The 13,247-nt window shown below is 43.1% G+C and overlaps 1 protein-coding gene across 2 annotated transcripts in view; it reads right to left on the bottom strand.

The window, feature by feature from the left end:
• Positions 1 to 13,247, bottom strand: part of ARHGEF3 (Rho guanine nucleotide exchange factor 3) — a 256,694-nt gene that overhangs the window by 234,028 nt on the left and 9,419 nt on the right. For both annotated transcript variants that reach the window (XM_050958474.1, XM_050958473.1), the window contains exon 2: positions 4,588 to 4,683. In XM_050958474.1, coding sequence (XP_050814431.1) covers positions 4,588 to 4,676 — 89 coding nt within the window. In that variant the 5' untranslated portion in view covers positions 4,677 to 4,683. The remainder of the gene's footprint in view (positions 1 to 4,587; positions 4,684 to 13,247) is intronic.

Genomic DNA, 13,247 nt, shown 5'->3' with positions numbered 1-13,247 from the left:
CCGTTTTGTTCATTACACCTAAGATATTGGATGCATCAATGAATCATTCAACTTCTCAAATCAGGTGTGCAAAGTAAGGAGACACATAGCAGGCAGAAGGCAAATTCTAACAGATGTTTGTTTTCTAAAGTGAAAAAAAATCACCAAACATAAATGTTACAGTATGTGGTTTGAAATACAAGTTAAAAAGACATGGGCCACATCTGAGCTTTTTTCATTACTTTAAAGGCCACATTCTCAGCTGGTGTAAATTGTCATAGCTACACTGACTTATCTAATAGATACACTAACTAGAAAAGCGAGGACAGAGTACTTAAAAGAGAAAAGGATATGACAAGCCTTACAACAGAATGTTCCACTGCCCCAGCAAGAGTTAAGTCACAATGTGTCCTTCACTAGTGGAATTGTTCATTCATCCATCCTCCAGTAATAGGCACTTTAGTGCCAATGCAGATCAGTCAAGTTATTATTGTCCCTAATTAGCACCCCACAAGCTGCAACATTCTTTACTCACAGCAGACAGACTTTAAAAGAAGTGAGATTCTAACTTTAAAGCTTTAGGACACTTTAGACTGGTTACTATCTGTGTGCGATGTTTCTAGAACAGTGGTGGGCAAACTACGGCCTGCAAGCTCCCACTGAGGAGCGGGGTCTGGGGCTTGCCCAGCTCCAGTGCTCCGGCTGGGGCGGGGGCGACACCACGCGGCTTGGCCCTGCTCCGGCGAGCTGGCTGGGGTGCTGGGCCAGGGCTTGCACTACGTGGCTTGGCCCCACTACGGCCGGGGTGCTGGGTTGGGGGCTGCACCACACAGCTCAGTCCCACTCCAGCACTCCAGCCGTGGTGCTGGGTGGGGAGATGCTCTGGTGTTCTGACCAGGGTGCTGAGTTGCGGGCCGCTCCAGCCGGGGAGCAGGGTCAGGGGCCACACCACATGGCTCCCGGAAGCCACAGCATGGTCCCACTCCAGCTCCTATGCGCTCCAATGGCCCCCTCTGGCACTCCAATGGGAACTGCAAGGATGGGGCAGTGTGCAGAGCTGCCTGGCCATGCCTCCGCATAGGAGCCGGAAAAAGGACATGCCACTGCTTCTGGGAGCTGCTTGAGGTAAGTACCACTCAGAGCCTGTACCCCTGAGCCCCAACCCACTGCCCCAGCCCTGATCCCCATCCCGTTCTTCAAACCCCTCAATCCCAACCTGGAGCACCCTCCTGCACCCCAAACCTCTCATCACCAGCCCCACCCAAAACCTGCACTTCTTCCCACATCCCTGCCTCAGCCCTGATCCCCCTCCTGCCCTCCAAACCCCTCAGTCCTAGCCCAGAGCACCTTCCTACACCACAAACTCCTTACCCTCAGCACCAACCCCATCCCAGAGCCCACACCCCCAAGCAGAGCCCTCACCCCTTCCCGCCCCCCAACCCCAATTTTGTGAGCATTCATGGCCCACCATACTATTTCTATTCCCCGATGTGGCCCTCAGGCCAAAAAGTTTGCCCACCCCTGTTCTAGAGTGTATATCCTTACACCCAAATGTCCACTGATGAGTCTGAGTGAGGGCAAAACAAACTAGCACCAATAGAAAATTAAATTTGGATATAAAGATCTAATATGTATCAGCCTGATACTGTAAAGTTCTGAATATCACTCGCTTCCTAGACTTCAGTGTCACCTGGCACCTTTCAAGATTAGGCCATAATGATTACTACAAGCAATGAAAAGGAAAACCTGTTGGGAGAAGATGTGTTCTGTGCAGATCTCCATTGCTTCAGATAAACATCTGGAATTCTGAATTTTTATCCTATCTCAAAACCTGAGAGGTATTTTTACAACTATACAAAAGGAGATTTCTGTTTCATCACCTGATAATTAAGATTTTTATTTTTAAGAAGTCTAAAATTTAAAAATGCACACACAGAACTACAGCCCCTGGGAGACTAGTCGCTTGTGAGCCCCAGATGATTTTATAAGGAAACTGACTGGAGGATAAGAACTAAAAATATTAGCAACTATGGCAGAGTTGTACCACATATGGCAGAAATCATGGTTAAGAATAGACAGGCAATAAATCAGAGGATTTTAAAAGACCAGATATCAGTAAGACAAGACTAACTGGTAACATTCATTACTTTTCCACACATCCCTGTGGTGAATTACAAATAAATAGCAGCAGATAGTGAAGATAGTCATTAACACTTGATAAGACGGGGTGAGGTAAAGGTATAGAGATCATATGGTTCTGCAAGACTAAGGGGAAAGTAGACAGCCATAAAAGAGAAAGCTGTTTGTAGCGTTGTTGTAGCCATGTTGGTCCGAGGATATTAGAGCAACAAGGTGGGTGAAATAATATCTCTTATTGGACCAACTTGCACAGGCGACAACTTTCCAACGTACTGGGGGGTGCTCGACACCCGGCTCTGCCCATGCCCCACTCCTTCCCCCAAGACCCCACCCCAGACCCTGCCCCCACCCCACCCCGCTTCTTCCCATACCCAGTTCACATCTTCCCACTCCCCGCTCCACCTCGCCTCTTCCCGCCCAGTTCCACCCACTCCCCCTAGTGCACCGTGTCCTCGCTCCTCCCCTCTTCCCTCCCCCCCCCCGAGCCTCCTGAACATCATGAAATAGCTGATAGCAGCGGGCAGGAGGCATAGGCACTGATCTGTGGGGCCCGCCAGCGGGAGGTGCTGGGGGGTGGGGGAGCTGATTTGGGGGCTGCTGGCAGGTGCTCAACACCCAAGATTTTTTCCCTGTGGGTGCTTCAGCCCTGGAGGGTGCTCCAGCCCCAGAGCATCCATGAAGTCGGCGCCTATGCCAACTTGTGTTGGTGAAGGAGATAAGATCAGGACCTGAAGAAGAGCCTGGTGTAGCTCAAAAGCTTGTCTCTTTCACCAACACAAGTTGATTCAAGAAAAGATATTACCTCGCCTACTTCATCTCTGTAATAAAAGGGAAAGGACATAGTTAGGGTGTTCCCAAATACTGAGAGCATGATAAAAACAAAACAAAAAAGGTGACCAGAAACAATGAGCTATTAACAGCATCGTTTCAATGTTTCCCCTGTGGGTTAAAAAAAAATAGTCATATACACACAACACAATTTGAAGTTTCATCTGTGGTTTTGAGGGTGTTCCAAGAATGAGGACAGGGAAAGGAGGTGAATCTTAGCCTCACCAATCCAGGCTGCTAAATTAATTTTACAGAAGATTCTTACATATTTATTTTATTGAAATAAATATTATTAGTCAACACTAACTCCTTGACAAAGGTCCAGTTGGGGATACAACATGGTTTGCTATTATTTTTTGTTTCAATAGTATAATACGTGAAACCATACTTCTCTACATACAAGCTAGATGTGAGTTAGTCCTCTTGGCAGGCAGGTTACATGTTCCTGGCATGAGTTTATTCTGTTTTTCTTCATGATGAATGAGCAACATCAGCATAGCCTAGCTCAGTCAGGAGTCCAACAGTGAGATAAACGTGTGCACATAACAGGGAAGAGAAGTCAACAGAATGACTCCCCCGTTGTCTTCAGTAGAGCTGGAATAAACGCTGTATGAACAAGTGGAGAGTTCAGTCTCAATGCTCACTCAGAACTTGGCCCCTCTAGTGTAAATGCCAATAAGTGTGCTAAAGGCAATGTAAGGTGCAGTGGTGGCTTTACTGATGAAGCAACCTTGGTCATCATTACAATTAGTTCTGTTTAAATGACTGATTTGTTTTGGTTCAGTTAACAAACCAAACCAAAATAATAATAATAGCTTCATGACCCAAATGAAAAAAAATGTTTCATTTGTAACAAAGTTTTGTTCATTTCAACCTTTTTTTAAAGATTTAAGTAAAATGCAGTATAAAAAGATGTTTCAAATAGAAATATTGAAACATTTCATTCTGAATAGGTTAAAAAAGAAAACATTTCAAATTTTGTTCAGATCTTCCCTTTCCGAACTGAAACAATTCAGCCAATTTGACCCAAATTTCTTACATATTTCAGTTGACCCAAATCAGCCTTGTTTAGCCAGAAAAGTTTTGTCCAAAAAATTAACCCAGCTCTAATTAAAATGTAAGCATTTGTAAACACTTACTTGATGTTACTAGTTTTCTCCTATAGTTAGAATAGAAGTTTCTTTGGTAAGTTTTGGAAAATGTTGACTTTTTAAATAGCTTCTACTGTACCAGCCCACTAGAAACTACAGTGAGACCACAGTCTTGTTTCACAGAATATCTGTCACCTGTGAAGTGGCTCAGTTCTCCATTTCCACCAATGTGGGTGGGATTTAAAGTTTATGACAAAGTTGAAAGATTCCATGTGTGAAATCTTAGCCCTATTAGAGTCGGGGATTTTAGCCAATGACTTCAGTTAGGCCAGGATTTCACCTTATCCTTTCCATTACCAAACCCATGAGACACCCAGTCCTGCACTATAAAATAAAAAAATAAATAAAACTCTTGCCTCCTTTTCATGTTTTATTGTTAGATACTAGAAAGAGAGGAAAACATCACGGTACTTGTTAATTATTTTTTAAATTACTTCTGTCATTGTTTATTAACCTCTTGAAAGATTAAAATTAAAGGTCATTTACTTACCAAACTTTTTTTTCCTCCATTCCTCCTCGGGCACACTGGTTTATTATTGGAGGGTTGCTTATTATGCATGCTGGGCTACTGGCATTCATCCTTTTTCTAAAAAAAAAAATAAAAAAAAAAAAAAAAATAAATAGAAAAAATATTGAGTAATTAAAAAAAAATACAGGTGCACAAATTCATGTATTTGCAAATATACACAAGAGAAACAGTAGATCAAACTTTGGACAAGCATTTTAAGACCAATTTTTGCCTGCCGCACTCGAGTAATCTCAAGTTAATCGGTGGGACTACTTGAATGAATGAACTGAACAGGATTTAGCCATTGTTCTTCAGAGTTGCTAGTTCTGCAGAAGCCAACACTGATTGCCTTTTGTTTACTTCTTTGAATGTGTGCCAGCACAGTTCACGTCAGCAGGATTATGCACAGAGCTATGCATGTTAGTTATGCTCCCGCAGAGCAGCAGTCGGAGCTAACATATTACTTTAGGATGAGCCTCAGAAAAATGGTGGATCCATTTACTTTTTAAATGTTTAAAAATGTAGAGGATCTTCTTCACTAAATTATATCACTTTTAAAGTCAGATTTCAGCCCCAAATTGATAAAGTGCCACATTCAGGAACGAGGCCTGAAGTCATTCTATAAAACAATACAAACATATTCAAGTACTGGCAGTAATAGTTTCCATACTGTAACATTTCTGAAAGGTACACATGGCCTAATCTGCTCCAAGTCTGTACTTTTTACATGCTAATTAGAACCAAGGCTCCCAACACTGAGCAAGTTAATTGCATCATGAAATATGATCCACAGTAGTGATGTGAAACTTCTCTGCAAAGGTTGCTTTTGGGGTTTCTTTTGTTTGTTTTTTTAATAGTCAAACAAAATACCAGATATTTTCAGCCATCAAAATCACCCTGTTTGTATTGAGCAAGCTCTGGATTTCATCAGAATCAGCCTACAGATTTCTCAGGCTAAGAGTATTTACATCAGCAATACGACATAGATCAGTGTCTTCTGCAGACTAATGAATTAAAACAACCAGAATGCAAGAATTAAAACAACCAGAATGCAAGACACCAGAAGCTAGGAAAATTTCTGGTAAACAATGTTTTTCCTTTCTTCAAATAAAAAGGTCCAGAGATCCATTACAATGGGTACTTCCGCCAGCTTGAAGCAGAACCACACCTGACAGTCACTGGCAGCACGGAAATGGCCCATCCCGTTTCCTCCAGTATTATCTGTCTACACAGCAGCAGGCAGCTTAGCCAAACTCCTTGCCACAGAACTTTAATGAGGAAAATTTCAAACTTTATTTCAAATGTCTGACTAACAACTGGGGCACTATCGTGTAACTATCTCATTCCCAGTTGTGTCCCAGGGTTGCATTTTCCTTTTGGAGACATTGTCAACTCAGCTCCTTTTCCCCTTCCTAGATGTTTCTGATATCCACTGCACCTGCAGGCTTCAGGGAGTGAGCAAGGAGAGAAAGCCAGAAGCAAAGGGAAAGGTCTGTGTCTCCTGCTTCACCTGCCCATCTCCTTACTGATGTGTCTTACTGGGGAGCTCTGCTGGCACTGTAGACAGAGTGTAGTCTCACACACACAAGCCCAGTCTTGGTGGAGTTGCCTCAACTTCTATAGATAGATGAATGGATGGATAGATATTATACACACACACACACACACACTTCCCCAAGAAGGCAGGAATGGAATAGCTGGCTTCAGGGGTAAGCTGTTCCACCTTCTCCAACTCCATTTGGGGAGGAATGCCAGAAGGGTAGCATGCTGGATAGAAAATTGGGCCTTTGTCTCTATAGCTTGCACCAGCAGCCACTCTCCTGACTGTAGAGCAGGGGTGGGCAAACTATGGCCTGAGGGCCAGATGCAGCCCTCCAGACACTTGAATCTGGCCTCGTGTTCCCACCAGGCAGCAGGGCCCGGGGTCTGCCCTGCTCCAGCCAGGGTGCAAGGTTGTTGGCCTGCCCCACTGCGTGCAGCTCCTGGAAGCAGCAGCATGTACCCCCCCCCCCGGCTCCTACACATAGGGGCAGCCAGGGGATTCTGCACGCTGCCCCCACAGCTCCCATTGGACAGGAACCACGACCAATGGGAACTGCAAGGGTGGTAACTGTGGATGGGGCAGCACGCAGAGATGCCTGGCTGTGCCTCCACATTGGAGCTGGAGGGGTGACATGCCACTGCTTCTGGGAACTGCTTGAGGTAAGCACTCCCCAGAGCCTGTACTCCTGATCCCCTCCTGGGCCTCATCCCCTGCCTCAGCCCCAGCCCTGATCCCCCTCCCGCCCTCCAAACCCCTCGGTCCTAGCCTGGAGCACCCTCCTGCACCCCAACCCCTCATCCCCAACCCCATCCCAGAGCCCACACTCCCAGCTGGAGTCCTCACCCCCTAACCCCCAATTTCGTGAGCATTCATGGCCCACCATACAATTTCCATACCCAGATGTGGCTCTCGGGCCAAAAGGTTTGCCCATTCCTGCTGTAGAGCTTAGCCACTTTCTTGCACTCTGCCTCTTCTTTGGATGTGGTTGGAGGGCAATGGACACTGCCAGCACTGGAGAATACAGTGAGGGGCCTACAGGTTCAGCTCCCTCACCTTGCTATTTCATCAAGGGAACCCTAGGGATATCCCAGGTTGGGGCCTCCCAGGGAAACGCTGATCCTTCTGGCCCATGTGGTAGAAAGGGGTAGAATCTCTGGGGAGGCCATTTTTGAACCCTATTTCTTTTACTGAGAGACCCAGAAGGGGCCCTTGTTGTAAAGGGAAGACAATAAGACTAGCCTCTTTGAGGGCAGAAAGAACAATTATTCTTCGAGGTGGGTGTCCCTGTGGGTGCTACACTTCAGGTGAATGCACGCCCTCATGCTTTCAGTCAGAGAGTTTCAGCAGCCGTGCTCATCTGAGTCATGCATGTGCTATCTCTGTCTCTCACCGTTGTCAGTGCTAGCCAGCGCACACACGCCCCAACCCACCCTCAGTTCCTTCTCTACCGCAGAGTCCAGAAATTTAACTCTGAAGTAGATGGGAGGAGAAAGGGTAGTGGAGTACTCACAGGGCCACCCATCTTGAAGAACCTCAGTTACTGTACAGGATGAGTAACCTTTTCTTCTTTGAGGAATGTCCCTGTGGATGGTCCACTTCAGGTGACTGTTGAGCAGTGCCCCTCAATGGATGGAAGGGGCTTCAGGGCTGTGTGTGTGTGTATAAGTGAAGAGAACACTGTAGGGCCAGAGAGACATAGGTATCAAAAAGCGAAGACTGCGGCGTTGAAGAGACATGTAGGAAATCATGTGGTATTGGTAGTTTTGGTGCCAAAGTGGTCAGTGCCAACAATGCTGCTGCAGGCACGGGTGTCAGTGCCAACCTCTGAGTGCTCTGCGCTACTGGAACAGGTGGTGGCACCATAGACTGTGGGGAGTACTTCAGTGCCATGTCCGGCTCCATCAGTGCCATAGCAGAGGAGGAGGGCATTTGTTTGCCTCTCAACTCTGAGTCTGTCCACTTGGGGTCAGTGGTTGTTGTGGTACACGTGGTACTGGAGGATCCTGGTACCTTGTATGTACTCAGTCACGGTGTGGTCAGTACTGAGGGTAGGGAATGACCTGAAGATGGCTTCTTTTTTTTGCTGGGTCTTTCAGTGGAGAAGTTGATGCTCTTTTCCTCAGAGCCTTTTTTGGAGGAATGACCCTTCTCATGTGGAGACAATGACGTCTCTGGAGATCTTTGTCCAGTGGTCTGCTGGCCGGGCTCAGATGCCGAGCACAGAGACTGCTCCAAGAGAATAAGTCTGAGATGCAAATCTCTGTCCTTTCAGGCTTGAGCCTTTAGGTTACTGCAGTGAGAGCACTTCCGAGGTGTCTGTATCTCACCTAAGCAGTGGACATGTTGAGAGTGTCCGTCCGACACCAGGATCGCCTCCTGGCAGGAAAGGCAACATTTGAAGCCTGGTGAACCAGGCATACTGAATCTATAGCAGTTCAACCATATAGGTGAACAGTAACTATTCTAATGGGTAGAAATAGAGGTATAAAAAGAAAAAAAACAATTTAAACTGAAAATTAATGGGGAAAGAAATGGTAAGTAACCGTATCTAATCTATTAAAAAGTATTTTAAGAAGAAACTCTTCTACGCTCAAAGAACAGTACCTGTTTATGCACTGCTGGGAGCTCTGTCTCAGGCTAAGGACGGTTGAGAAGGAACTGAGGGGGAGGTCGGGTTGTGAGAGCTAGATAGGCACTGACAACAGCATGAGATAGAGAGATAGTGCATGTGTGATACAGATGAGCACTGCTGCTGAAACTCTCTGATTGAAGGAGCAGGGATGCACATTCACCTGAAGTGAAGCACCTACAGGATGCTCCTTGAAGAAAAATTAATTTTTATGCCCAATTCATTGCAAAATTATTCAAGCTGAGCTCACTTAAATATTGGCTAAAGATAGAAATATACAAGTTAATTAATACTTAGAGATAGCTTTGATTTGCACACGCACATCATTTGCCCAAAAAGTTGATGTATTTATTCATAAGTTCTCATCTGCTCATTTTACTAGAGCTGTGCAAAATCCCCATAGGAAATTCCAACATTTATTTTTTTTCCCCCAAACTGGGATGAAAAGTTGAAATTTCAAATCTTTCTGCTGAATGGAAATTGCCAAAATTTTAATTTTTTAAAATTCTCACAATCAAAATGTCTGGTTTTGGTTTGTTGAAATGACCTGAAACCCTTCATTTTGACTCATTTCAATCTTCAACACTGTTTTCCCATTGTGATGCATTCCCTTATGGGAGTTGTAGTTTGGGAGTCTAACACACCCCATTCTCTCCTCACTGGACTACATCTCCCATAATGCTCCCAAAGTCACATGTCTCCCATGATGTACTACACAGCTGTGTCAGAGAAAATGTTGTCTCAAGGTAGATACCCTCCAGGGAGCCCCGGCCAGAGGAGAGAAGGGCTGGAACTATAGAACCCTTAAGAAAATATGACACAATAGGAAAATGCAGTTTAATGTTTTGCTAAGCAAATTCCAAATGAAATGTTTCAGAACAGTTAAACCTAAACATTCAAATTTTGGTCAGATCAAAACCTACTAAATGTTTTTCCTTGAAGTGACTCAGTGAGCACAAAACTCTTAGAATTGCTTCAGCATATGTGTCTTAGACTGGGACTAAATTCTAACACACAATTATAACCTGTGCTGTTGTTCAGAGAAAAGGTATATACCATCAAAAGATACAATATATGTTTAAGTGACATATACAGAATTAAAGATAAAAACACTAATGCAAGGTTTTGTTCACAGATGTAACACAATATTGTGTTACAAGATTGAAATACAGACACTATCATCAGAAATAGTTTTCCAGTGATAACATCTTACAAATTAATTCAAGAAACACTATAAGAATAGTCCAGCAGGAAAAACAGGCTACCCACAAGCGTCCCAATATCCTTGTCCAACTCTTGTTTGAACTTGAAGTATAAAGCACAGCTACTGTACTGTGCATGCTAAAGCCTGAAGAGGGAAAAAATAAATCTACCAACCGTCCTCCTAATAATCTGGAGCTATTTGCCAAAGTCAGCCAATGAATATTAATTTAAAAGACTCAACCCAAGGGGTAACCTGTTCCTCACCCTCATTCTGTGAATTGAACCTTGACTGCTCCCGATAAAGGTACATGTACTGTAATTTATATGCTTAGGCTATGCTAGAGATCATGCTCTGATAGGAAATATTATGTGGAGGAAAAGAAAAACCCAGAAAAAAGCATAAATTAACACCTTCAGACACCCAACTTATAGCAGCTAGTGTATGGTGTAGGAATTCTAGTGGGTGGTGTATAGAAATCTGTGTTAAAAATTGTGGAGCTATCACTTTAATTACTTAGGGATATCCTGGACCTGCTTACAGGGAAGGGGGTTCTATAGGAAAGTATACAATCAGAATAGATACAGTCAATTTGGAGGCAACCAGCCTAAAGTACAGTGGGGTGAAATGTGCCTTTCTGTTTTAGGAAGCTGCTTTCTCTCTCTCTTTTGGGGTTCTTCTGTGTTATCATTCTGAACGCTAAGAAATAAAGCAGTGTCACACTGCAGCCTTCTAGCAGGAATATTTTATGTTTTTATCTAACTTCTCCATGTGTATACCATGAAATATAACACAGCACAACACATTAAATTTATATATTTGATTATATCTTTGCACTAGCAATTCATTCAAGCGCCACAGTTCAGCTTCAAGAAATGAAAACTTATTTCATGCTCTACAATAATGAATAGACACAGTTATGCAATTACTGTATCATCAAGTTTTGTATAATCCTTACCCCAAACAAAAGCAAATATTCTTCACCCTGTATATACATATTTACACACAAAACACTAGCATGTAAGAAGGTAATTTTCTTACATCGTGGTATTTTGTTTTCTCATGGAATATAAGAGCATTGCAATCTCATTCCTCAAAGCAACATTGTTGATCAGCATGGCAGGTTAATCTCTATAGTATTGTGCAACTAGAGTGTTACAAACTAAAATTATTTGTATATATTTCTCATTTAAACTTGCAAGGAAGCTTCACACTTGCAAGTATACTACTGATGTGCAATTGAAGTTAAAAATAACATCTGCAGTCTGTCATAGCACCAGAATAGGGTGCCACCCATGCAGTTTTCACCAGACTGTCCAGGTGCTATTTAACAAGCCCTGATGTCCAGTTATTTTGATCTGGGAGGAAGAGGCAGAGCAGAGGCCTCAGGAGTCCTGTTACCAGCCATTAGGAAAGTGGCAACACTACACCAGAAGCAGGAGTTTCTTTCTTGCCCACGTGTGGGTTTTTTTTGGGAAGAATCCCGCTTTTCTCTCTCTCTCTTCCCACAGCCCAAGTGTATTGGTTTGCATTTGAAATAGGTTAGTGGCACTGCAAAAAGAATCTCAGTCTTTCCTAGACTGTATACCTGACTATTATTAAGAGAGACTCTAATCAGATAAAGATATAAATCATATTTCCTTACAGGCACCTAATAAAGAGTCAACATAGTTTTTGAGATTTCCAAACAAGCCTACACTCAGATTAGCAGTACTGCTCATCACTAAATAAGAGCTCCCTTCTAACAAAAACACTTAAAATATTTTTTTATTTTATTTTGTGCATAACACTGGATTTTAGTCTACGTGAACGTAGCTCCCTGATCAGCTTTTCTTAGGTATCCATTAAATTAGTTCAACAATACCACAGAACTACACAAACAGTTTTATTGGTGGGGAGGGGATACTAGGCCACAAAAAGTCTGCACAGGACACCAGTGCAAGACTGATGATAGGGGAGTGATCAGAAGGTCCAAAAATTACACAAGAGTTACAAACAGGTCATGGTCATCAAGTTAGCCCATGTTTCATTAACACTAGATTGGCAAAAGTAGAAATGAGGATAATCTATTTTCTGCATTCCCAGCATAGGATTCCCCTACACCAAGTCCATCATTTTGGTCTTAAAAAACAAAACAAAACAGGGGACCAGCATTTGACCCCTAAAGCTCAAATTATCTCTTTTTCCTTCACCCCTTAGGCAAAACTCCAGCAGAGTAAAGCCTTCATGAATAGGCCCACAGTGAATTTGGTGGAACACTAAAGACCTCTACTCACAATTATTAACTTTCCATTAAAATTACCCAACAGCCCCTTGTGCTCCTCCCTCCCCTACTGTCCAGCAAAATGCCTCAGTTTACTGAAAATTATCTTGTGCATTTCTGTCTGACAAAGGAACTGTGGGAAATCTTTGAGGGTTTTATTGTAAACCCCAGTATTGACAGTGTCAGAGGGGTAATGAAAAAATAAATAAATAAAATAATTTACCTCTACCACAGTGAAAAATCAGAGAGGGTAGGGAGAAGGTTATTAACTGCTGCTCCTCCTTCTTTCAGAGAAGAGCCCTTACATCCATAAAGCCAGGTTATCAACCCTTTACTAGAAGTACAGCATTCTGTATTTTTCATCGAACACAAATGGTTACAGCTTTGCTGCTTTCCGGAAAATCTCTCATTTACACACAACAGGCAGAACAGCTTCTAACCAGCACATTGCCTTAAGCAAATAGCATGTTAAAGCACAGATTTTAAGTGTATGTAATTAAATAATGACGCTGCTTCAGCAGCAAGTGCTGCAAACAATCCCCTCTGCAAACTTTAAATCAACAATTTTCAGACACTATGCAGCAATTGCCAGACATGTTTATACCACTAAGACACTTGGCATAACCTAATAAAAAGAAAAAGAGGTCCTTCTAACAACATACTTAAGATAAATTAGAATGAGAGTTGAAAAAAACTCCTACATCTGTAGTGGGTAGAAAAATCCCTCAAGTAACAGGCAATTCTAGGAAATTTCACATTGCATAATCACTTCAGAGCAAACCAGCAGATTGTGGATTTCCTCCCCTCATGCATTATAGTTATTCCAAATAATTTTTGACCATAGTGCAACAAATGCAGAATGCCATTATTTAGCTCCTTGAAGCTGACCTGCAACAGCAGTCATTTTGCTTTTGAAATGTGTGCCTAATGCTCCAAAGAACTTGCATGAGGACTTTTTAAAAATACATATCTTAAATGTACTTTATCCCCTCCCCCATGTCAGACC

Source organism: Gopherus flavomarginatus, chromosome 6 (genome assembly GCF_025201925.1).
Source record: "Gopherus flavomarginatus isolate rGopFla2 chromosome 6, rGopFla2.mat.asm, whole genome shotgun sequence".
In the NCBI taxonomy this organism is placed as follows: Eukaryota; Metazoa; Chordata; order Testudines; family Testudinidae; genus Gopherus; species Gopherus flavomarginatus.
This window is presented reverse-complemented; position numbering and strand designations above follow the sequence as displayed.